Raw genomic sequence first — 26491 nt, forward strand, 5'->3', positions numbered from 1 at the left:
GAATAGTTTACTCCGGAGGGAACTGGCATCCACCAATGGAACCAGACAGTCCGCCACCCTCTGCCCCCCAGAAACACCCCCACCACATAATGGACCAAAAGAAACAATAAAGGTCTGATGTGATAAAAATGAAAATGGTCCCTTCTTTGAAAAATGTAAGATTCCCTGAACATTCTAGAAACAAGTAACCCTAAATAACGTCAAAGTTTGAATCAACTTGCGAGCTATTATGATCTGCAAGTACTGCCAACTGTCCTACCAGCAGTGTTCATAGTATAGAGCGTGTCCAGAGAGATTGAACCTCAGCCTTGTTTGTTGGCAGGAGAGCGTTGTGCATCTGACTGCCTGCGCAGTCGTTTGCCTCCCTTACCAGCCCTTTGCCATCGGAGATGAGTATCCATCTTGTGGGTGGCCGCGGCCATCTTGGGTACCTGGAAGGTTATGGTGAGCTATGCCTGTTGAAAAACTGCTGTGGCCTCCTCTAGCGACTTTATACGGTATGTGATCCCCTTCACCTGAAACTGCAGTCCAAAGGGGTAGATCCAGCGATACTTAATCTGGCTTTCATGCAGGTTAGCTGTGGCTTCACGTAGTTCATATCTTCGGCTCAAAGTTGCAGGAGTTAGATCTTGAAAAATAGCCAGATTATTGTTCTTCCATTTGATTTCTTTCTGCTGACGTGCTGCTTCATAGACTTTTGTCTTTTGGGTATACTCATGAAAGCAGATAATTATATCGCGTGGGTGTGAATCTGTGCGCTTCCCAAGCGCCTGATGGGCCCTGTCAAGACGGATGTCCGAGGGTATTGGAGTCGGCTCCTTCTGTTCCGGGTCTTTGCTGGTTAAGATACATGCACAGATTTGCTGTGCGATATCGGTCGCGTCCACGTGTTCTTCATTGTCCGGGACCCCTCGTATGTGAAGGTTGCTGCGCCTGTTACGATTCTCGAGGTCTTCAATTTTATCTGAAATAAGAGATAAATCCATTCGGAATGCCATTTGTTGAGTTGTTAGGTGGGTAATCGTCTCTCCATGGAGCTCGACCCTTGTGTCGATTTCATCCACACGTGTTCCGAGCACGTTGAGATCCTGAGTTCGGCCACGGCAGTCATGATTTCAGAGTTGTGCTGGCGCATGTCCGACCGCAGTTCTATAAACCAGTTTCTGATTTTGTCCTGAGACAGCGCTTCATAAGTTGTGCTGGTGTCTGAGGTAGGATTGAGGTTATGGGTGACCGGCGAGGAGTCCACTAGATCGCAGCTTTGGCAAGTTGAGTCTCCCATTTCAGCCCCTGATTCAACAGCCAGTTTACCATACGAAAATTGCCGTAAATCAGCGGGTTTCTTTTTCGCTGCCATTAAATTTGCAATAAGGGGTAATTATTGTCCTTCGTTACGCTGTTCAGCGTGTTTCCGGGAAGTTTTTTGCCAAATTTGACGTTAAAAGTGCTTGTGAGGGACAGAGCTCCTGTATTAGACGTCTGTTCCCATCAACTGTCGAAGAGCGCCCCCCCCCTCCAATTTGTTTTAAATGAGCTACTTGCTAATTTCATGGACTGCCTCCTAGTCCTTGCATTATCTGAAAGAATAAACGATTCACATTTACTCGCTTAAGTCCTTTCATGATTTTGTAGACCTCTTTCATATCCCCCCCCCCCCCTCAGCCATCTCTTTTCCAAGCTGAACAGCCTTAACCTCTTTAGCCTTTCCTCATAGGAGAGCTGTTCCATCCCCTTTATCATTTTGGTTGCCCTTCTCTGTACTTGCTCTAGTGCAACTATATCTTTTTTGAGAAGCGGCGACCAGAACTGCACACAGTATTCAAGGTGTGGTCTTCACCTTGGAGTGATACAAAGGCATTATGACATCCACCATTTTATTTGCCATTCCCTTCCTAATAATTCCTAACATTGTTTGCTTTTTTTGACTGTTATAGCACACTGAGCTGACGATTTCAATGTATTATCCACTATGATGCCTAGATCTCGTTCCTGGTTGGTAACTCCTAATGTGGAACCTAACATCGTGTAACCAAAGCAAGGGTTATTTTTCCCTATATGCATCACCTTGCCTTTGTCCACATTAAATTTCATCTGCCATTTGGACGCCCAATCTTCCAGTCTCACAAGGCCTTCCTGCAATTTATCACAATCAGCTTAACTACTCTGCATAATTTTGTGTCAACTGCAAATTTAAGCACCTCACTCGACATGCCCCTTTCTAGATCATTTATAAATATATTTAAAAGCACCGGTCCTAGTACAGATTCCTGAGGCACTTCACTGTTTACCTTTTTCCACTGTGAAAACAAACCATTTAATCCTACTCTGTTTCCTGTCTTTTAACCAGTTTGTAATCCACAAAAGGATATCGCCTCCTATCTCATGACTTTTTAGTTTTCTTAGAAGCCTCTCATGAGGGACTTTGTTGAACGCCTTCTGAAAATCCAAATACACCACATCTACTGGTTCACCTTTGTCCACATGTTTATTTACCCCTTCATAAAAATGCAGAAGATTTGTGAGGCAAGACTTCCCTTGGGTAAATTCATGCTGGCTGTGTCCCATTAAAACATGTCTATCTAAATGTTTTTTGATTTTACTCTTTATAACAGTTTCCACGATTTTTCCCGGCACTGAAGTCAGGCTCACCAGCATATAGTTTCCCGATCCCCTCTGGAGCCTTTTTTAAAATTCAGGGTTACTTTGGTCATCTTCCAGTCTTCAGGTACAATGGAAGATTTTAATAATAGGTTACAAATTTTTACTAATTGGTCTGAAATTTAATTTTTGACTTAATTTAGAACCCTGGGATGTATACCATCCAGTCCAGGTAATTCACTACTCTTCAGTTTGTCAATCTGGCCTACTACATCTTCCAGGTTCACCCTAATTTGGTTCAGTTTATCTCAATTATCACCCTTGAAAATAGTCTCCGGAATGGGTATCTCCCCAACGTCCTCTTCAGTAAACACAAAGAATTTGTTTAGTCTTTCCACAATGGCCTTATCTTCCCTAAGTGCCCCTTTAACCCCTTGATCATCTAACAGGCCAACTTGCAGGCTTTCTGCTTCGGATATATTTTAAAAAGTTTTTATTATGAGTTTTGCCTCTAAGGCCAACTTCTTTTCAAAATCTCTCTTAGCCTGTCTTATCAATGTTTTACATTTAACTTGCCAATGTTTATGCTTTATCCTATTTTTCTCTGATGGATCCTTCTTCTAATTTTTGAATGAAGATCATTTGGCTAAAATAGCCTCTTTCACCTAACTTTTTAACCATGTCGGCAATCATTTGGCCTTCCTTTCACCTTTCTTAATGTGTGGAATACATCTGGATTGCACTTCTAAAACGGTATTTTTAAACAATGTCCACGCCTGTTGCACACTCTTTATTCTTTGTAGGTGCACCTTTCAGTTTTTTGGGGGTTTTTTTTTTAAAACTATTTTCCTCATTTTGTCAAAGTTTCCCTTTTGAAAGTTTAGTGCTAGAGTCATGGATTTACTTACTGTCCCCCTTCCTGTCATTAATTCAAATTTGATCATTATACCTGTGTCTATGGTGGCAAACATTCAAGGACCTGTTTCCACAGGTTCCTGGAATACTGCCCCATGTATAGTTGATAGCAAGCTATGCATGCAGTCAGCATGGCATACAAGGGTATTCAGAGCTCTATGCTCGCACCTGGAGGGAAGGGGGGGGGGGGGAGCTGAGGCATGCGTGAGGACCCTTTTAGCCTTCTGCAGGGATGACTCAACCACCACGGATTGGTGGTGGAGTTGATGGTGGTCGAACCCAGTGAACGGTTGGACTAGGTAGACTGCATCCATGTTCTGGTTAACCAGTGGCACGGATATGGGGTGTTCCCAAAGGCGGGTTACCAGCTCCTTGAAAATGTCATGGACTGGCACTGCCACCACTACTGCTTACGGGGCATTCATGAATTGTAAAATCTCGAGCATCTTGTGCCTGGTGTCCTGCTCTGTTAAAAGCCGGAAAGGCACAGATTCTGCCATGGCCTTGACAAAACCTGTGAAGGACACCGATGCTGAGGCCTTTCAGATACTGCCAAAACTGGGGATCTTCCAGGCCCTCTGCAGCCCCGGGTGAACTCAGAAGAGTTCACCCGGGGCTGCAGAGGGCCTGGAAGATCCATTGGTGACAGGTCCAAAATGGCAACTGCTCCTGTCAAAAACTGCATGGGAGAGATCCCTCTCAGATGCTGACTGTGGGACTGCCGATGAGGCTTTTTCGATTGACGATGGGTGGGGTTGGGGGGGAGAGGAGGATGTAAGAGCCACTGGAGGGCTGAGAACACTCTGCCACAGCATCCCTGGACCACAAAGCAGGACATCAAATGGCCTGCTACAGATGACAAGCACCTGGAGCCACAGGCAGCACAACGGCGGTCGCGCTCTGCTTTATCCATATTGGGTCTGAGGCACCTGATGCCTCATTTTGGTGACACCTCTTCCTGTGCAGTCAACTTACCCTGCAAGTGGAAAATTTATTTATTTAAACATTTTATATACCTTCATTCCATGTGTAGATCACAATGGTTTACAAAGTGACGTTCATAATTTTAACGCAACAAACAAACAAAGATTGGTACAGGAATACTGTCCAACAGGACTGCAGCAACCTGTGAATGCCAACAAAGGTCCTCCGGGGCAAAACTCAGTTACTGCTTTCTGTTGACTTTTTTTTTTTTGTAAGCTGCTTCTTAAAGCGACAGGCAGGTGGAAAATAGGAGGGAGAGGATGAAGGATTCTATTCAAATGCTGATCAGCAGTAAAGGTTGCAGGCTAAGTCCACCATCTTTTTTCTTTTTAATAGAGAAAAATCTCCTCCCCTCAGACTCTACCAAGTTCCCTCTGGAGGGAGTCTTGTATTTGGGCTCGCTGTCCCAGCAGAACCAAAGGCCTGGCCTGCAGAAAAGTCATAAACTTCTAGGCTCTTGCTGCACCACCAGTGTGTCCTACCATCTGTTGGATGCAGAGAACACTGGAGGTTATCTGTGCTGCACCACCTATATATAGGGATGATGTGTCAGAGAAAGTCTTGGTGCTCTGCCTCCATCTGCTGGTAGGAGAACATAACCCACCTGTACAGACTGGATTGGACTGGTTCAGCAGGATGAAATATAGTTTTTAAAGATAAGTTGGTATAATGAGAAAAAATACAGAGACAGAAAATTAACATAATATAAATATACATATTTGAAAATAGTACTTTCCATACAAATCATCATAGATTACATTACCTTCTGATCTGCTAAGCACATATCTTCAGTGGGCTTTTTTAACTCCTTAGCAATTTCTAACTCCAATCTTCGCTGTTCAAGTTTGCGCTCCTTATTTAGCCTTTTTTCATCTCTTTTTTCTTGCTTTAACCGTTCTTTTTCCTTTAACAGAAATTAATAACAAATACACTGGAATAATTGAAACCAGGAAACAGTTTCACTGAAAGAACGTATACTTTGCTGATCATACAGAGTATACTCAATAATTAAATAACTGGGATAATGGAGATAAGAAGTGCTTCAAGAGTTAGGGCAAGAGAGAGAGGAAAAGAGGGAGTCCTAAGGGAAGGGGAGATAGAGGGCTTTGGGGATTAGAAAATGGAGATGAATGGCTGGAGAGATGACAGCAGGAATAGATGACAAACTAATGAAGGGACAGACGTAAAACAGTTTGAGATGAGAGCTGGGGGGTGAGACACAGGGGTAGATGGAGGGCTGGGGAAGTTCTGAGACTGGGGAGTTAGAGAAATAAGATACAAGGGTGAGATGTGAAAGTCAAGAGGAAAGGTGAAAAGAATGAATAGAGATAAAGGTGATGATGGTGGAAATACGTAACAGAAAAGAGATAGATAAGAAAGACATATGAAGGGTAGAGAAAGATAGCGGAAGACACACAGAAGGCAAAGAAAGAAAACTAGGAAAAGGAATCAGTAAGCAACCAAGCTGAAAACAAAAAAAAGGCTAAGAACTGGGTGATGAAGTTCTTAGCCTTTTAACTTAAGTAATTATGTGACTTTTGAAAATTTGAGTTACCTATTGTATAACTATCTTTAAAAATTTTAGGTGTAATAACTGAGATGAAGTATTTCTAGGCTCTGTTTAGCTCTCTCTCTTGCACCAATCAAAAATAAAAAATGATTATTTGATTTTTCCATTTTATTTCAAGAGGATGGGAAAGCAGAGTTGCTTACCTGTAACAGGTGTTCTCCCAAGACTGCAGGATGTTAGTCCTCACAGATGGGTGACATCAGATGGAGCCCTATCACGGAACACTTTTGTCAAAGTTTCAAGAACTTTGACTGGCACACTGAGCATGCCATCAACCCCGTGGCCACATGGGATCCCCCTTCAGTCTCGTTTTATAGCAAAAAAGCATGAGAGAAAAATAAAATAAGTAAACGTCAGCGAACCCAACTCCGAGGGGTGGCGGGCGGGTTTCGTGAGGGCTAACATCCTGTCGTCTTGGGAGAACACCTGTTACAGGTAAGCAACTCTGCTTTCTCCCAGGACAAGCAGGATGGTAGTCCTCACAGATGGGTGAATAGCGAGCTGCAGGCTATCCCTGAAACACCCTGGGCCAACTAGCACCCAATAATGTGCAACAGGCAAAACAGGGGCGCTATTGGCAACAACGGGGCAGCCTGAACATCATACTGGTCCCTAGGTAGGAAGAGTTGGGTTGTTATACTGGAAACAAATTACAGAGGAGAAACTGGCCAAAGACGCTGTCATGTCATCCATCCTTGTCCAGGCAATAATGGGCTACGAAGGTGTGGAGGAATCTGCCCAGAAGTGCACCACTGATGCTGCCATGGCCCTCACCGAGTGTGCTTTAACTCGTCCCTCGAGCGGAAGGCCTGCTTGCTGGTAGCAGAAAGCAATACAGCCCGCCAACCAATTTGAGAGGGTCTGCTTGCTCACCGCAACTCCCAGTCTATTCTTGTCGAAGGAGACAGAGTTGGGTGGACTGCCTGTGGGCTGCGGTGCGGTCCAAATAAAAGGCAAGGGCATGCTTGCAGCAGTCCAACGTATGCAGAGCCCACTAACCTGGGTGTGAATGTGGCCTCGGGGAAAAAGGTGGGCAACACAATGGACTGATTTACATGGAAGTCAATCACTACATTAGGCAGGAATTTGGGGTGAGTGCACAGTACCACCCTGTCATGGAAGAACCTTGTGTAAGGCGGGTAGGTCACTAGGGCCTGCAGCTCACTGACTCTGCGAGCGGAAGTAACCACCATGAGGAAGAGAACTTTCCAAGTGAGGTACTTGAACTCGCAGGAGCACAGAGGCTCAAACGGAGGCCGCATGAGCCAAGCCAGCACTATGTTGAGGTCCCATGCCACAACAGGACGACATAATGGAGGCTTCAGCTGAAGTAAGCCTCTCATGAAGCACCCTACCAATGGCTGGACCAAGACTGGGGTATCGCCCACCCCTTGATGGTAGGCGCTAATGGCACTCAGATGTACCCAGATTGAGGATGTCTAAAGATCAAACTCCAAAAAGGCACCAGAGGTAGTCCAAAAGGCAGAGGTAGTCCAAAAGCCTCCGTGTGGGGCAAGAGAAGGGGTCAAAGCCTTCCTGCATGCACCAAGAGGAGAACCTTTTCCACTTTGCCTGATACGAATTCCACGTGGAAGACTTTCACGAAGCTACTAGGATCCGCGAGACATTATCAGAAAGGTCGAGAGACTGCAGTATCGTCCTTTCAACATCCAGGCTGTTAGGGACAGCGACTGGAGGTTCGTGTGGCATAGTCTGCCCTGATACTGTGTGATGAGGTCAGGCGAGGTGCCCAAGCGAAGGGGCTCCTGGACAGAGAGGTCGCGGAGAATGGGAAACCGGATCTGATACTGCCAATGCGAGGCTATGAGGATCATAACAACATAAGAACATAAGAAAATGCCATACTGGGTCAGACCAAGGGTCCATCAAGCCCAGCATCCTGTCTCCAACAGTGGCCAATCCAGGCCATAAGAACCTGGCAAGTACCCAAAAACTAAGTCTATTCCATGTTGCCATTACTAATGTCAGTGGCTATTCTCTAAGTGAACTTAATAGCAGGTAATGGACTTCTCCTCCAAGAACTTATCCAATCCTTTTTTAAACACAGCTATACTAACTGCACTGACCACATTCTCTGGTAACAAATTCCAGAGTTTAATTGTACGTTGAGTAAAAAAGAACTTTCTCCGATTAGTTTTAAATGTGCCCCATGCTAACTTCATGGAGTGCCCCCTAGTCTTTCTACTATCCGAAAGAGTAAATAACCGATTCACATCTACCCGTTCTAGACCTCTCATGATTTTAAACACCTCTATCATATCCCGCATCAGTCGTCTCTTCTCCAAGCTGAAAAGTCCTAACCTCTTTAGTCTTTCCTCATAGGGGAGCTGTTCCATTCTCCTTATCATTTTGGTAGGTCTTCTCTGTACCTTCTCCATCGCAATTATATCTTTTTTGAGATGCGGCGACCAGAATTGTACACAGTATTCAAGGTGCAGTCTCACCATGGAGCGATACACAGAGGCATTATGACATTTTCCGTTTTATTCTCCATTCCCTAATAATTCCCAACATTCTGTTTGCTTTTTTGACTGCCGCAGCATACTGAACCAACGATTTCAATGTGTTATCCACTATGACACCTAGATCTTTTTCTTGGGTTGTAGCACCTAATATGGAACCCAACATTGTGTAATTATAGCATGGGTTATTTTTCCCTATATGCATCATCTTGCACTTATCCACATTAAATTTCATCTGCCATTTGGATGCCCAATTTTCCAGTCTCACAAGGTCTTCTTGCAATTTATCACAATCTGCTTGTGATTTAACTACTCTGAATAATTTTGTGTCATCTGCAAATTTGATTATCTCACTCGTCGTATTTCTTTCCAGATCATTTATAAATATATTGAAAAGTAAGGGTCCCAATATAGATCCCTGAGGCACTCCACCGCCCACTCCCTTCCACTGAGAAAATTGTCCATTTAATCCTACTCTCTGTTTCCTGTCTTTTAGCCAGTTTGCAATCCACGAAAGGACATCGCCACCTATCCCATGACTTTTTACTTTTCCTAGAAGCCTCTCATGAAAAGTAAGGGTCCCAATATAGATCCCTGAGGCACTCCACCGCCCACTCCTTTCCACTGAGAAAATTGTCCATTTAATCCTACTCTCTGTTTCCTGTCTTTTACAGTTTGCAATCCACGAAAGGACATCGCCACCTATCCCATGACTTTTTACTTTTCCTAGAAGCCTCTCATGAGGAACTTTGTCAAACGCCTTCTGAAAATCCAAGTATACTATATCTACCGGTTCACCTTTATCCACGTTTATTAACTCCTTCAAAAAAGTGAAGCAGATTTGTGAGGTAAGACTTGCCCTGGGTAAAGCCATGCTGACTTTGTTCCATTAAACCATGTCTTTCTATATGTTCTGTGATTTTAATGTTTAGAACACTTTCCACTATTTTTCCTGGCACTGAAGTCAGGCTAACCGGTCTGTAGTTTCCCGGATCACCCCTGAAGCCCTTTTTAAATATTGGGGTTACATTTGCTATCCTCCAGTCTTCAGGTACAATGGATGATTTTAATGATAAGGTACAAAATTTTACTAATAGGTCTGAAATTTCATCATGGAGCCTCAGTCCTGCTGTAGCTTCACGAGAGTCTTTCCCATTAGCAGAATCGGAGGGTACGCATATAGGAGGCCTGCACTCCAGGAGTGGGTGAAGGCATCCAAGGCCAGTCTCTCCCAGTCCCCGTGCAGGGAGCAGAATCGGTCCACCTTGTGGTCTGTGAGGACGCAGAGAGATCTACGTCTGGCTGACCCCACTGGTGGAAGATCCTTTCTACTACACCGGGGTTCAGGGACAACTTGTGGGGTTGGAATGTCCGGCTGAGGTGCCTGCCAGGTAGATGGCTCACAGGAGCATGGCAAGCGACAAGGCCCAGATCTGTGCCGCCTCTTGGCAGAGCAGATAGGACCCTGTTATGAAACGGCTCCCGTGGAGGGAGGAGTTAACAATCTCTTATGCTCTACTCCTCAGGAAGGGAGGAGTTAGCAATCTGTTATGAACTGGCTCCTGTGGAAGGAGTAGCAATCTGATATGCTCAGCTCCTGTAGAGGGAATAGTTAACAATCTGTTAAGGTATAGACTGTGGAGCAGCAATCTGTTATGAATCTGTTGCTGAAGACTCTTGATGGGGAAGGAGTAGCAATCTGTTACCAGCGGAGTGCTTGGAGAGGGCACCCAGCTGTAAAGGAATGTAGATAGGTGGATCCTTGGGCCAATGGCAGATGACTGCACCCCTAGGAGGATATCCTGAGAGGAACCACCGGCTAGGCTTGGATATGGAGACAGACACAGATAGTTCTTTTATTAGACAGGTTAGTAGAACCACCAGAGGTGGCAGTAGTGAGCCGATATGCCCGGCAAGGCTGAAGTCCCTCAGGTACTGGAACAGCGATCCCAGGGTTGCTGAGCTGTAAAAAAAACTATAGATAGTGAGTAGACAGGGTATGCTGTGTTCATAGCCAGAACTGGATGACAAAACTCACATAAGATCTTAAGGAAGCTCAGTAGCTGGAAAGGGTTAGGCCCTCAAGGAACGAGTACCTTGTTCCAGGGAAAGCTCTGAGAGAGCGATGGTAACTCATAAATGTCTGTACCTGCAATAGCTTCCAGGCAGTAGAGAATCTTCAGAGTGTTCAGGAACATGGGCCCTCGAGAAGCGAGTACCGGTTCCTATCTGTAATCTGAAATAAAGAAAAGAGAGCGAGACCCCCAAGGAGCGGGTACCCCTGGTAAGTCCGAGGAGGCAGAGTAGCTTGGTAGAAAAGCCGAAGCAATCCCCTTGCTAACTCGAATCGTTAGCGAATACTGAGACCTTTTATATTGGAAGCGGATGACGTCATCTCAGGGGGACGCCACCGAGGTTCGCGCCCTTGCTGGTACATCAATCGGAGTGCGCGCACGCCCTACATCATCAGGCAACATGGCGGATCCTCAGCGTCATGCCGGACTGGGGACACCGGAGGGAGATGGCAAGAAGACGCCGTGGCAGCTAACCGTCCATCAGACCCGGAGAGAGTCGCCACAGAGGTAAAGAGGGCGGAGTGAGGGCGTCGAGCAGCGACGGACGCAACAGAGCCTATGCCCCCTATTTGTTTACGTACCACATGGCTACCTGGTTGTCCGTCTGGATCAAGGCGACTTTGTTGCACAGGCAGTCCTGGAATGTGTAGAGGGCATACCACATCACCCGCAGTTCTAGGAAGTTGATCTGGCAGGCTGCCTTAGCTCTCGACCAGACCCCTTGTGACTATAGGCCATTGACATGGGCTCCCCAAGCCTAGGTTGCAGGTGTCCGTGGTCAGGATCACATGAGCAGCCGGTGGCTAAAAGGGAAGTCCCTTGCTCAAGTTGGATACCTGCGCCCATCAGGCGAGGGAGAGCTGGAGCGGATTAGTTATTTGGGTGACTACTGAGTGTTTCTGAGTGGCTTGTCACCACTGAGACCGCAGGGTCCACTGCGTGACCCTCATGGCTAGGCAGGCCATTGGGGTGACCTGCACTGCCGCTGCCATGTGACCCAGCAACATCAGGAGCAGGTGGGCAGAGGCTGTTTGCCAGCAGCGGATGGATCTGACTAGGCCTGTCAGGGTGGCTATGTGTTCGCTGGGGAGGAATGCCTTCGCTACCGTGGTGTCCAGGTCCGCTCCTATGAAGGTCAGTCACTGGGATGGAGTCAGCTGGGATTTCGGGTAGTTGACAAGAAACCCCAGTGACTGGAGGAGGTGTAAAGTCATGCTGAGGGACTGAAGGGCCCCTTTCCCTTGACGAACTCTTGATGAGCCAATCGTCCAGATATGGGAATATATGCACCCCGTTCCGGCGCAAATGTGCTCCCACCACTGCCAGGCACTTTGTGAAGACCTGGGGCGCGGAGGCTAGCCAAAGGGTAGAACCCTGTACTGAAAGGGTAGGTGGCCAATCATAAAGCGCAGATATTTGCGATGAGGATGAAAAATCTCAATGTGCGCATAAGCGTCCTGTAGATCCAGAGAGCAGAGCCACTCCCCTCGGTGCAGAAACAGAAGCAGGGTGCCCAAGGACACCATTCTGAACCGTTCCCTGCAAAGGAACCTGTTTAAGGCTCGAAGATTGAGGATGGGACAGAGGCCGCCTGTTTTTTTTGGGATGAGAAAATATCGAGAGTAGAACCCTTGCCCCCACTGAGCCTGAGGGACCGGTTCCACGGCTCTGGACTGTTGCAGGCCGAGAGTTCTAACTCGAGGGTCTCCGCATGCTCTATCAGGCTCCACACCGGGGAGGGTGGAGAGTCTGGAGGAACAGTGAGGAGATTCAGGTGATAACTGTGAGCTATGATGGACAATACCCATCGGTCAGTGGTGATTGGGAACCAATGGTTGACGAAGTGGCAGAGATGACCTCCCACAGGTGGGCTGGATGGTGTGGACAGAGGGGATTGGTTTCTGCTCTCTGGATACCAGTCAAAACCCAGCTGCAGGACCAGGCTGGGAAGCTGGCTGAGCTCTAGGTGCTCTTTGGCGAGGGTGCCCCTCTTTGGGAGGACTGAACTACATGAGCCCGGGAGGCTGGAAGGTAGTATCTCTATTGCTTGTAAAATTGCCTCCTAGTATCCCTATGTGGACCTCTACAAGTCGCTGAGGGGGCATCAGAGGTGGCAGTGGTTAGCTGACGCAGGGTCTCATGGTGGTCCCGGAATTGGGCCACTGCGTCACGGCTCTTGTCCCCAAATAGGTTTTCTCCTGTACAGGGGAGGTCAACTAACTTTTCCTGGACCTCTGGACAAAGGTCTAAGGCCTTGAGCCAGGCCCAGCATCTGGCACTAATACCTGCGGCTGAGACCCTTGATGCTGTTTCAAAAACGTCATAGGTTGCCTTCACTTCGTGCTTCCCAGCTTCCAATCTTTTCTGAAGGAAAACTGCTGTGGCAGGGTCTCCGAGAACTCCTGGACCTGTTTCCAGAGGTTCCTGTTATACTGATTCATGTATAACTGGTATGTAGCTATACGCGCAATCAGCATAGACCCCTGGAAAACCCATCGCCCAAGAGCGACTAAGGCCTTTGGTCTTTTCCTGGAGGGGCGGAGGAGTGAGGGTGGGTCCTTCTTGTCCTTTTTCTGGGCCGATTCCACCACCACCGACTGGTATGGCAACTGGCTCTTTTGAAAACCCAGGGCCTGTTGCACTAGGTAGGTAGCATCCGTCCATTGACCGGGGGCACAGTACTTAGATGTTCCCACAGACGGTAAAGGAGGTCTCGAAGAACCTCGTTACCGGGACAGCCATTACCTCTTTAGGAGCGTCCACAAATTGTAGGACCTCCAACATTTTGTGGCGGGCATCTTCCTCTGTTGACAGCTGGAAGGGAATGGTTTCCGCCATCTCCCTGACGAAACTGGCAAAGGAGAGATCCTCCAGAGGTGAGCACTGTCTCTCTTCCGGGGGGGGGGGGGGGGGGGGGGGGGGAGGCTCTGAAAGAAGGTCCTCGGAGGCCTCTGAGGAATGTTAAGAGGCCTTCCCCCATGGGTCATAGGCTGCCTCTTCCTCATTTATGAAGCCTCTGGGTCGAGGAGAAAGGCTAATCCCCAGGGCACGATGGACAGTGCAGTGGCAGAGACAGCAGTGGTACCTGCATTGAGGGCACCAGGGCCTGCGAGGGATGCCGAGGCACCGGGAGGCCCGATGGCCTGGGGACGGACTCTAACATCGGCGGCTCCGACTGCGGAGATAGGCACAGAGCTGCATTTTCCTCCTCTGAAGAGCCCGGAATCGGGATCGAGACTGGAGGAGGCGCTGGTGGCTGGCTGGGCACAGAGGGCCCTGCCAGTACGAGTTGCGTCGGCATGATACCGAGCAAGAAGTCCAGCTTTTCCAGGAGAGATGCAAGCATGGAGGGCGCCAGTTCTGATGCTGGTATGGGGGTCAGTGTCGGTGGCGGATGAAGGCCTCGAAGGGCATTGAGCACTGCCTGCTGGACCACGTGATCCAGCTCCTCTCGAAACAAGCATGCGGACAAAAATGACGCTGGAGAAGGCAGGCTGGGTGTCACCGGAGCGTTCACGGGGATCTGTGGAGGCTCGTTACCCGGTACTGGTGGGGAAAGCCCTGGGATCCCAGGTCCAGAGGAGGATGGGGCCTCCTCTGCCTGGGGCCTCTTCGGAGGGGACTCGTTCGATGTCAATGCCCTCCGGCGTTGGTGCCGGCACCAGACGGTGATGACCGCCGGTGTCAATGCTTCCCACAGTGTTCAGCCCAGTCCTTCTCTGGTGCCGAGGACAATGATGCGGAAGTCTTCGAATGCGTTGATGTCGGTGAGGGGCGGGCTCCCACTCCTTGGTCTTCTTGGCGGGGCTTCGATCAGGAAGGTCCCGAGTCAGAGTGATCCCCACGACTCGATGCACCCAGCACCGGAGTCGATGGAGCAGATTGCTTGGACCCAAACAAGTGCTCCATCTTCTCCAGGCAGGCATGACAGTCTTTGGGAGTCATCTGTGAACAGCTTGGGCATCAACAGATGTCATAGGAAGGCACGAAACACAGGACACAGACGTTGTGTAGGTCCGTTATGGACATCGTCTGTGGACACTTCCGAAAACCGGTCGCCATGACAAAAAGAGGCAGAGTGCGGTCGGTAACCGAGAAGTAAACAGCCAGGAACTGACCGCAAAAACACGAAATGGACTTACCGGACGTCGGCGAAGTCGATGCGCAATGGGGGACCCCGAACGGGGAAACCATTTTGAAGAAAACTTCGAAGTATTCTATGTGAGGAAAACCTCTCACAGAGCTCCAGTAACCGCAAGGCAATCGCTGCGCAGAAAAAAAGAGACTAAAGGGGGACCCCGTGTGGCCACAGGGTTGATGGCATGCTGGGCATGCTCAGTGTGCCAGTCAAAGTTCTAGAAACTTTGACAAAAGTGTTCCGTGACAGGGCTCCATCTGATGCTGTCACCCATCTGTGAGGACTACCATCCTGCTTGTCCTGGGAGAATGCTGTCTATGTTTTAACATTCGCTTTTCTTCCTCTTTCCCCTAGTTTTTCAGAGTGATTTAATGCTTAAAGCATCATTATTTTATGTCACTGATATTTCAATTTGATGTAAAACCTTAGACTTTTCTGCATATAAAAATGATCAGCAATTTGCACACTGCATAACATCTAAAACTGCAAAACTTCTTGGGGTTTTCATGGATCTCAGACCTCTGATCTTTTAATTTTGGAGCCAGGCCTGTAAAGAACTTAGGGGGTCTATGATTATCCCATGCCATGATTACTTCACAACTAGACTACTGCAATACACTATAACATGGTAAGATCTCTAAAGACATACACAAACTCCAACTTATTCAAAACATTGCAGTTCGATTGCTAGAGTGCTGTAGTAAACAGGCTCACAACACACCCATTCTATAAAAATTTCACTGGATTCGAGTATCCTACAGGGCCAAATTCAAAATCCTGACCCTAACCCTCAAGACCCTGAGAGGAAAAAGTCAAGAGTTCCTAAAGGCCATCTACCTCAATACACAATGGTCAGGACATTATGAACCTTCCTAGGAACCTCCATAATCACACTTCCAATGAAAGACATCAAAAGATCTGACACCCAATGATGGGCCTTCACAGGAGCAGCCGCCATCCTTGGAACTCTCTCCTGGAGTAAGTTTACCAACAATTTGGGAGGCACATGAAGGCCTGGCTCTTCTGTCAAGCTTGAAAAGGAAGAGATGAACTCCAAGACACACAGTACACCACCCTATTTTCTCCCTCATTATTAACCCCTTATCACATGCTATGACATCATTTTGTACTACATATTTATGCTCTGTCAGTCATAGTTTATATATTACCAACTTGTTAAAGTATCCAATGTGTACCCATGTTACTGCACTATATCACCTACCTAAATTTATCCTGTCTCTCTCTCATTACCCAATCTGTAGCACCCTACCCATTATCTGCAGTACCAGAAGACTAGAGAGTGGCCAATGTGATGCAAATTTTTAAAAAGGGTTTCAGGGTGATCTGGGAAACTACAGACCGGTGAGCCTGATGTCTGTGCTGGACAAAATGGTTGAAGCTATTCTTAAAAACAAAATTACTGACCACACAGATATAGTTAATGGAAGAAGAATCAGCATGGTTTTCACAAAGGGAAATTCTATCTTACCAATTTACTATGAGATAATTGACAATGTATTTGGATTTTCAGAAGGCATTAAACAAAGTCCCTCATGATAGATTCCTCAGGAAATTTTGAGATCATGGGATCGAAGGCAGTGTCTTAATGTAGATTGATAACTGAATAAAAGACAGGCACAGAGGGCAGGACTAAATGGTCAATTTTCCAAATGGAGAAGAGTCATTAGTTGGATGCCCAGGGGTCTATATTGGGACCTGTGCTATCTAACATATTCATAAATGATCTGAAGAAAGGGATGGATGAGCGAGGTGACCAAATTCGAGGAGGACACAATTATTTTGAGTTGCTAAAACAGCAGTAGATTATGAAGAACTGCAAATGGATTTTGTGAGACTAGGAGATGCAATTTAATGTGGACAAGTGCAAAGTAATGCACATAAGGAAAAATAATCCCAATTACAGGTACACAATGCTAGCTTCCATTTTAGGAATCCGCACCCAGGAAAAGGACCTCGAAATCCTTGTGGACAATACCTTTAATCTCTTTGGTTCAATGTGCCATAGCAGTAAAAAAAAAAAAAAAAGGGCAAATAGAATATTAGAAAACAAAGCTGGAATATCATAATGCCCTTGCACAGATCCATGGTGCGACAACACCACGAGTATGGTGTATAGTTCTGATTGCCCTATCTCAAAAAAGACATAGCGGACATAGAAAAGATACAGAGAAGGGTGATGAAAATGATAAAGGAGGATGGAAAAGCTCCCTACTGGAGAAAGACTAAACAGAGTAGAACTCTTCAGCTTGGAAAAGAGACTGAAATTTATAAAATCATGTGAGGTGGGAAAGGGAAAACAGGGAATGGTTATTTACCCTTTCTAACAACACTAGACCTAGGGAACACGCCATGAAACTAGCAACCAGCAGATTTAAAATAAATCGAAAGAAATATTTTTTCACTCAATCAAGCTATAGAATCTGTTGCTGGAGGATGTGGTCAAAGCAACTAACACAGTGGGGGTTCAAAAGAGGATTGGAAAAGTTCCTGGAAGAAAAGTCCATAAACAATTATTAGCTAAGTAGACTTGGGAAAGCCAGCACTTATTCTTGGAAGTGAAATACAAGCAATAGATCAATTACTGGGGATCTGACAGGTACTTGTGACCTGGACTGGCCACTGTCAAAGACAGCATATGGGCTCGATGGACCTTGGTCTGACCCAGCATGATGCTTATGTTCTTAGCTAATCTGTAGCATACTATTACCTAATCTATACCATACTATCAGATTTAATTCACTGTAATGTGCTTTGAGTGAATAATAGTTCTAAAAGGTGGGGAATAAATACTACTATTACTACTAACAATACAAGTTTTTTCCTCATGTTTGGCCATTTTAAAACTATGGGGAAAATGCTTAGTATATAGACCTCTAACTATAATTCTTTTTCCCACACGTTAGCAGCTATTTTGTGAAATTTTGCTATCAATGCAAATGAGCTCATTTGTAACCGTAGAAAATTTTGCATGTGTTCCTGATCATGGCAAACTGCAGAAGATTTCTGGTGCTGTTAACTCCATTGGTGGCTGCCATGTTTTAAAGGGGCCTCTCAGCCCATCTACTTCCCCCCACCTCCGATGGTCCTAGTGGATACCCCCACTGTGATCCCTGAATACGGCATTAATATACAAAAGCCAAAGAGTTTGTTATGCTCTCCCTTCCAGATTCTGCTCCTTTATCAGAAGAGTATCCCCAAAGTCCCACCCTGAATTTACCCCATATAGAGCAAGTCTTCTGGGGGCAAAAACAATCCTCACTCACTTCTGCTCTGTTAGTGCCATTTTCTAAAATGATACCAGCTGAATCCATGTGCTCCCTTCTCACATGTTTAGAGCAAAAGAATGCATGGGATCAGCTGTCGCTGTTCAGGAAAATGGAAACCAGTGCGACAAGAGCAAGTGAGGATTGCACCTGTTCCTTAAGAGGTAAGTTGGGGGGGGGGGGGAGGGGACTAAGGGGCAGTGGGGTTTAAATTTCATTTATACTCTGCAAAGGCTTGGCATGAGGGGATCCATTAGGACCATCATAGATTTGTGACTACTGGGTCGGGTGGGGAGAAGACAGGCTGTGAGGACCCTTTACATTTAATAAAATATATCTTTAGTTCCTTAATATTTGTATCATATTTCCCATTTCTTTCTTTTTGTTTAGAGAGTACTTCTTTGTGGTACTGAGTCACTAAAGCCACATTAATAATGCATTTAACATTTAATCAATAACATAATAATATACAGTATGCCCAACACCAAAAGGCCCACACTAAAGGCAGCATGGACATTTAAGTGGGTGCATGCTGCACATATTAAATTCCTCAAGTTAACTGTCCCAAACTACAAAAGACAGTTATGGTATGTAAAGCTGCCAAAGCAGATCATACTCTATAGCTCTTGGTATCTTAAAAATTTAGTGGTCTCGTTATACTACCGATTTATACTTTGGCTGCGTTGGATACCATCTGGCCAAAGTTGCTCAAACTGTATAGCTATTTGGTACATCTTTGGGTACAGTATCTCAAATCTGTTTATTTGGGTGGTCATAACCTAAGCATACCAATGGCAAGAGTTTTCCCAATAGGAGTAATTGAAGTATGCAGTAAGCAAAACTGAAGGCTTATCAGGAAACAAAGAAATCATGACCATAGCCATCTCTTTTCTATTTCACTGAAATACAAGTGAGGGACAGTTTACCTAGAACTTGTATCACAAATGTAGGTAATTTTGAAATTTAGCAATATCAGTAACTGACTATGCCTAACACATAGTTAGGCATAGTCAGTTACTAATATTGCAAAGCATGGAATCTGATATCTTCGAGTAGATCATAATGAAAATACACTGGTCAAGTAGAAGTCTTCATATAAGGCTACAATAAAAAGATTAAATTACTTCAGACTAAAAGATTTTAAACCTGAGATACTCTTCTCATGAAAATGTGATAGAAATGAGGCCTTGCTTTTAAGACCTAACACAATAAAAATGAAGATAATTTGCACTGGTTTACTGCAATAGTGAAACTTGCATAAAGTAACCAGTGAATAGCTACTTCTTCATACTCCCTGTGCTGTAAGTTTATTTTTATTTTTTTATTTTATTTATTTAGCATTTTTATATACCGACATCCATTTGCACATCATATCGGTTTACATGAAACATAAAATGTCGCCGCAACAACAGGCGAAGCTTTTACATAGAACAAGAACTATAGCACTGGGCTGAATACAGATTAACTAGGTACAATTTTATGAATTACCGATTAACTAGGTACAACATTTTTGAAGGGGTATCTCGGAAAAGAAGTTAAAAGTATATAAGGAGATGAGGTTGGTTATTAAGTTAAAACAAGAAGCTAGAGAACAAGGCCAGGAAAAACTGGGTATACAGGTAAATATATACAATAATATTCAGAAATATATGGTATCGATAGAATGTAGAGCAACAGAATGTATTCATTTACATTGTCAGGTGGTTCAGCAATGAGGGGTATTTGAGGGAAAGGCCTGTAGAAACAGCCAAGTTTTTAGTTTGTTTTTTTTAAATTTAGGGGTGGAGGTTTCAGTACGTAAGTCTGGAGGCATGGCGTTCCATAGGGTGGGGTCAGCCAGTGAGAAGGCTCTTTTTGTTGTGGAGTAAGTTTGGTGGACTTGATCGAAGGGGGGGAACGTTCCTTGGTGGGTGGAACGAGTAGGTCTTGTGGAGGTACGTGGTGTGAGTGGAGGGTTGATCCAGTGAGTGTCCTCATTTATGATGCACTTATGAATGAGGGATAAGGTTTTAAGGTTTTGTATAGGATTCTCGATTTAATTGGAAGCCAATGTAGCTCTAAGAGTGTAGGTGTAATATGATCTCTCTTTTTATAATTTATAAGGATGCGTGCTGAGGCATTCTGTAAGAGTTGTAAAGGTTTGGTATAGGTGGAGGGGAGGCAAAGGAGTAGGGCATTACAATAGTCTATTTTGGAAAAGACAATAGACTGTAAAACGGTGCGAAAGTTGGTGAAGTATAGCAGTGGTCGGAGTTTTTTTAATCGTTTGCAGCTTGAAGTAGCAGTCACTGAGGATAGATTTTATGAAGGGTTTAAGGGTGAGCTGGTTGTCAATCATAACACACAGGCTTCGAGTGTGAGTGGGGAAGGTAGTGGATGAGTAGGATGGGGGAATGGGGGGTAAAGGACGTTTAGAGGAGATGAGGAGTTCAGTTTTCTGAGGATTGAGAGCCAGGTGCATGTCAGTGAGAAGTTGGTTAATAGAGGTGAGGCAGGATTCCCAGTTTTGGACAGCGGTTTGAAGGGAGTCTGTAAAGGGGAGGAGAATTTGAACATCATCTGCGTAGATGGAGTGTTTGATACCTAGACTGGTGAGTAGATTGGCAAGGGGGAGCATGTATAAGTTGAATAGCGTTGAGGAAAGAGAGGAACCTTGGGGGATGCCTCGGTCAAGGCTAATCGGGTCGGATTCATTGTTATCAATGGTAACTGAGTAGTGTCGGTTTTGTAGGTAGAACTTTATCCAGGAAAGAGCACTTCCAGAGATACCAATACTCATGAGGCTGTTAATAAGGATACTGTGATTAACAGTATCAAAAGCAGCGGAAATGTCCAACATGGCCAGAAGATAGGAGTTACCACTGTCCATTCCTTTGATTATAGTGTCTGTTAGGGAAAGAAGCAAGGTTTCAGTGCTGAGGTGTTTTCGGAAACCATATTGTGTGGGAGAGAGGATATTATGTTGGTCAAGATAATCAGATAGGCGAGAATTGACTAGTTTTTCTAAGATTTTGGAGAGGAATGGGAGATTGGAGATGGGTCTGAAATTTGTTAAAATAGAGGGATCAAGATTGGGTTTTTTAAGAATGGGTTTAACCACAGCTTGTTTTAGTATGTTAGGGAACGTACCTTGTTCCAGAGATCGGTTGAGTATGTTAGAAAGAGGTTTAGCAATAGTTTTAGGAATAGATAAGAGGAGCTTGGTTGGAATTGTTTCAGAAAGGTGTGAGGAAGGTCTCATCTTTTTTAAGATGTTTTCTATTTCCAGGGAGGAAGAGGATTCAAAGGATGAGAGTGTAGCTGACTGAGTGATGGTGGGAAGTATCACATTGTCAGAGTTGAGGGAAAACTGGGCAGTGAGAGAGGTGACTGTTTTGAAAGAAGTAAGCTAATTCATTGCACCTTTTTTTAGATGTAGGTTCTTGTGGTTGTGTTAGAGTGGAACTGGTAAGGTTAGAAATCATGGTGAAGCATAATATTCTCATTTAGTATGAAGTATAGCTCTCCTATAGTTGTGCATGAGTTGATAGTATGAGGTTTTTGCTGCTGGGGAGGGGTGTTTACGCCAGTGTCTTTCTGAGGTTCTGAGGAGGGTTTGAGATTTTTGAGTTCAGGTGAGTACCATGGTTTTTTGTTTAGTAGGGCAGGTTTGGTTCGAATGTTAAGAGAAACATCAAACCAGGAAGAAATGTCGTTGTCAGCTGAGGAGAGGTCTATTTGGTTGGGTATGTTTGAGCATGCTGTTGTGAGCATATCTAAAGGACAAGTTTTACGGTATTCAAAGAAGCATGGTTGAGGTGAGAGGGAGGGGGTAGACTGTTGTAGTGCAAGGGTGGTTTTAATGATGGTGTGGTCAAACCATGGTACAGAAAGACATGAAGGGGAGTTGAGAGTATTGATGGCGGAGTTAGTGAAAATGAAGTCAAGGGTGTGACCAGCCTTATGTGTGGGGGAGTGAATAATTTGTGTGAATCCCATCGCTTCGAGAGAGGAAATGAAGGCTTCACATGCTGGAGATTGCGGGTTAGAGTCAACATGGAGGTTAAAATCACCAAGGAGAATAGTGGGGAGATCAAGGGACAGTGAATCAGCAAAGAATTCAATAAGAGGTGAGGAGTCATTCTCTAGGAGACCAGGGGGGGCATAGATAAGGCAAACTTGGAGTAGTTTTGATTAAAAAAAACAATTTCGTATCGATTGGGAAGTTTGCACTTTTGGGGGATAAGTTTTAGTTATTTTTTCGCTATGAGGAGTAATCCTCCTCCTCTTTTCTTTTTGCAGGATATAGAGAAGATGTCGTAAATTTCAGTGGGTAGCTGAATAATAGAGTAGTAGTAGTAGTAGTAGTAGTAGTAGTAGAATAATAAAGAGATTTCACCTAAACTGAGATGCACTTGTCAATGCCTTTTTGTTTAAGAACATAAGAAAATGCCATACTGGGTCAGACCAAGGGTCCATCAAGCCCAGCATCCTGTTTCCAACAGTGGCCAATCCAGGCCATAAGAACCTGGCAAGTACCCAAAAACTAAGTCTATTCCATGTTACCATTGCTAATGGCAGTGGCTATTCTCTAAGTGAACTTAATAGCAGGTAATGGATTTCTCCTCCAAGAACTTATCCAATCCTTTTTTAAACACCGCTATACTAACTGCACTAACCATTTCCTCTGGCAACAAATTCCAGAGTTTTATTGTGCATTGAGTAAAAATGAACTTTCTCCGAAATGTTTAAAATGTGCCCCATGCTAACTTCTTGGAGTGCCCCCTAGTTTTTCTACTATCCAAAAGAGTAAATAACTGATTCACATCTACCCATTCTAGACCTCTCATAATTTTAAACATCTCTATCATTTCCCCCCTCAGCTGTTTCTTCTCCAAGCTGAAAAGTCCTAACCTCTTTAGTCTTTCCTCATAGGAGAGCTGTTCCATTCCCCTTATCATTTTGGTAGCCCTTCTCTGTACCTTCTCTATCGCAATTATATCTTTTTTGAGATGCGGCGACCACAATTGTACACAGTATTCAAGGTGCGGTCTCACCATGGAGCAATACAGAGGCATTATAACATTTTCCGTTTTATTCACCATCCCCTTTCTAATAATTCCCAACATTCTGTTTGCTTTTTTGACTGCCACAGCACACTGAACCGACGATTTCAATGTGTTATCCACTATGACGCCTAGATCTCTTTCTTGGGTTGTAGCACCTAATATGGAACCCAACATTGTGTAATTATAACATGGGTTATTTTTCCCTATATGCATCACCTTGCACTTATCCACATTAAATTTCATCTGCCATTTGGATGCCCAATTTTCTAGTCTCACAAGGTCTTCCTGCAATTTATCACAATATGCTTGTGATTTAACTACTCTGAACAATTTTGTGTCATCTGCAAATTTGATTATCTCACTCGTCGCATTTCTTTCCAGATCATTTATGAATATATTGAAAAGTAAGGATCCCAATACAGATCCCTGAGGCACTCCACTGCCCACTCCCTTCCACTGAGAAAATTGTCCATTTAATCCTACTCTCTGTTTCCTGTCTTTTAGCCAGTTTGCAATCCACGAAAGGACATCGCCACCTATCCCATGACTTTTTACTTTTCCTAGAAGCCTCTCATGAGGAACTTTGTCAAACGCCTTCTGAAAATCCAAGTATACTACATCTGTCGGTTCACCTTTATCCACGTGTTTATTAACTCCTTCAAAAAAGTGAAGCAGATTTGTGAGGTAAGACTTGCCCTGGGTAAAGCCATGCTGACTTTGTTCCATTAAACCATGTCTTTCTATATGTTCTGTGATTTTGATGTTTAGAACACTTTCCACTATTTTTCCTGGCACTGAAGTCAGGCTAACCGGTCTGTAGTTTCCCGGATCGCCCCTGGAACCCTTTTTAAATATTGGGGTTACATTTGCTATCCTCCAGTCTTCAGGTACAATGGATGATTTTAATGATAGTAAAAATTTGTAACCTAATAGGTCTGAAATTTCATTTTTTAGTTCCTTCAGAACTCTGGGGTGTATACTATCCGGTCCAGGTGATTTACTACTCTTTAGTTTGTCAATCAGGCCTACCACATCTTCTAGGTTCACCGTGATTTGATTCAGTCCATCTGAATCATTACCCATGAAAACCTTCTCCATTGTGGGTACCACCCCAACATCCTCTTCAGTAAACACCGAAGCAAAGAAATCATTTAATCTTTCTGCGATGGCCTTATCTTCTCTAAGTGCCCCTTTAACCCCTCGATCATCTAACGGTCCAACTGACTCCCTCACAGGCTTTCTGCTTCAGATATATTTAAAAAGTATTTACTGTGAGTTTTTGCCTCTACAGCCAACTTCTTTTCAAATTCTCTCTTAGCCTGTCTTATCAATGTCTTACATTTAACTTGCCAATGTTTATGCTTTATCCTGTTTTCTTCTGTTGGATCCTTCTTCCAATTTTTGAATGAAGATCTTTTGGCTAAAATAGCTTCTTTCACCTCCCCTTTTAACTATGCCGGTAATCTTTTTGCCTTCTTTCCACCTTTCTTAATGTGTGGAATACATCTAGACTGTGCTTCTAGAATGGGTTTGTTTGTTTTTTTTTTTTTTAACAATGACCACGCCTCTTGGACATTTTTTTAACTTTTGTAGCTGCTCCTTTCAGTTTTTTTCTAACAATTTTTCTCATTTTATCAAAGTTTCCCTTTTGAAAGTTTAGCACGAGAGTCTTGGATTTGCACACTGTTCCTCTTCTAGTCATTAAATCAAATTTGATCATATTATGATCACTATTGCCAAGCGGCCCCACCACCATTACCTCTCTCACCAAGTCCTGTGCTCCACTGAGAATTAGATCTAAAATTGCTCCCTCTCTCGTCTGTTCCTGAACCAATTGCTCCATAAAGCTATCATTTATTCCATCCAGGAACGTTATCTCTCTAGTGTGTCCCGATGATACATTTACCCAGTCAATATTGGGGTAATTGAAGTCTATATTGAAATACGTGGTATATAGGATTTTAAAGATTATAGCGCTGTACAAAGTTCTTGGCGAGGAGATGGTGTTGGGTTCGAAAAATTGACGGACCTATAACACCATTGAAGTTCCTTCCTTTGCATGAATTAATTTTGCCTAAAGATCTGTTTGTATCCCCGCAAAAAAAAGGGGAGTGCTGGATCAGGAGAGCTTGAACGTATGTCTCTGAAGCAGCTTGTGTTGCAAAACGCGCGTGTCGGACGAGTGACCCCGACAGCCACGGGATGAATGACCCCGACAACTCATGAATAAGGGAAGTTTTTTCTTTTTTTTTTTTTCTTTTTAAACTTATACCAAAAAAATTTATAAAAATTGAACTTGGATGTGAGCTATTTGGACCAATTGATTAAAAGTGACCCTAATGAAGTGCATGAAATGCAAGTTTAACTTGTGAGCACTGGGGGTGGTATGATGGTCCTTAAATTCATAAGAAAATTTTGATATGTACAGCGCTATAATCTTTAAAATCCTATATACCACGTATTTCAATATAGTTCACTGTACTCGTGGGTTTATTTACTAAGAGATTTTTTGTATTTGGTAATTGAAGTCTCCCATTATTACCGCACTACCAATTTGGTTAGCTTCCCTAATTTCTCTTAGCATTTCGCTGTCCGTCTCACCATCTTGACCAGGTGGACGGTAGTATACCCCTATCACTATAGTCTTCCCCGACACACAAGGGATTTCTACCCATAAAGATTCAATTTTGTATTTAGTCTCATGCAGGATATTTATCCTGTTGGACTCTATGCTATCCCAGACATAAAGCACCACACCTCCTCCCGGGTGCTCCTCTCTGTCATTGCGATATAATTTGTACCCCGGTATAGCACTGTCCCATTGGTTATCCTCTTTCCACCATGCCTCTGAGATGCCAATTAAGTCTATGTCATCATTCACTGCTATACATTCTAATGCTCCCATCTTACTTCTTAGACTTCTGGCATTAGCATACAAACATTTCAAAGTTTGTTTTTTGTTTGTATTTTCATTCTGCTTTTTAATAACTGATAGGGATAAGTTAGAATTTTTTAGCTCAGGTGAGTTTTTAGTTACAGGCACTTGGACTATTTTTCTAATTATTGGAACCTCACTATCCGGATGCCCTAATTCTAATGCATCATTAGTATTCTTTGAAGATACCTCTCTCCGAACCATGTGCTGCTGAGCGACTGTCGGCTTTCCCCTTTGTTCTAGTTTAAAAGCTGCTCTATCTCCTTTTTAAAGGTTAGCGCCAGCAGTCTGGTTCCACCCTGGTTAAGGTGGAGCCCATCCCTTCGGAAGAGACTCCCCCTTCATATTTATGCTATCATGTATCATGTGAACTTTTCTTCGTAATCAGTTAAGTGTATTTTGCATATCTTTACAGAGCTGACTAGGCCCTGCTATGCTGTTAAGACAGAAACATTCTGGTA

At 44.3% G+C, this 26491-nt stretch overlaps 1 protein-coding gene across 16 annotated transcripts in view; it reads right to left on the reverse strand.

Annotated features, from left to right (window-relative positions):
* BAZ2B (bromodomain adjacent to zinc finger domain 2B) overlaps positions 1–26491 on the reverse strand; it is a 1147511-nt gene that overhangs the window by 227110 nt on the left and 893910 nt on the right. For all 16 annotated transcript variants that reach the window (XM_029605562.1, XM_029605561.1, XM_029605560.1 and 13 more), the window contains one exon: positions 5261–5401. In XM_029605562.1, the coding sequence (XP_029461422.1) occupies positions 5261–5401 (141 nt within the window). The remainder of the gene's footprint in view (positions 1–5260; positions 5402–26491) is intronic.

The sequence above is a fragment of the Rhinatrema bivittatum genome, chromosome 6 (genome assembly GCF_901001135.1).
Source record: "Rhinatrema bivittatum chromosome 6, aRhiBiv1.1, whole genome shotgun sequence".
Taxonomy (NCBI): Eukaryota; Metazoa; Chordata; class Amphibia; order Gymnophiona; family Rhinatrematidae; genus Rhinatrema; species Rhinatrema bivittatum.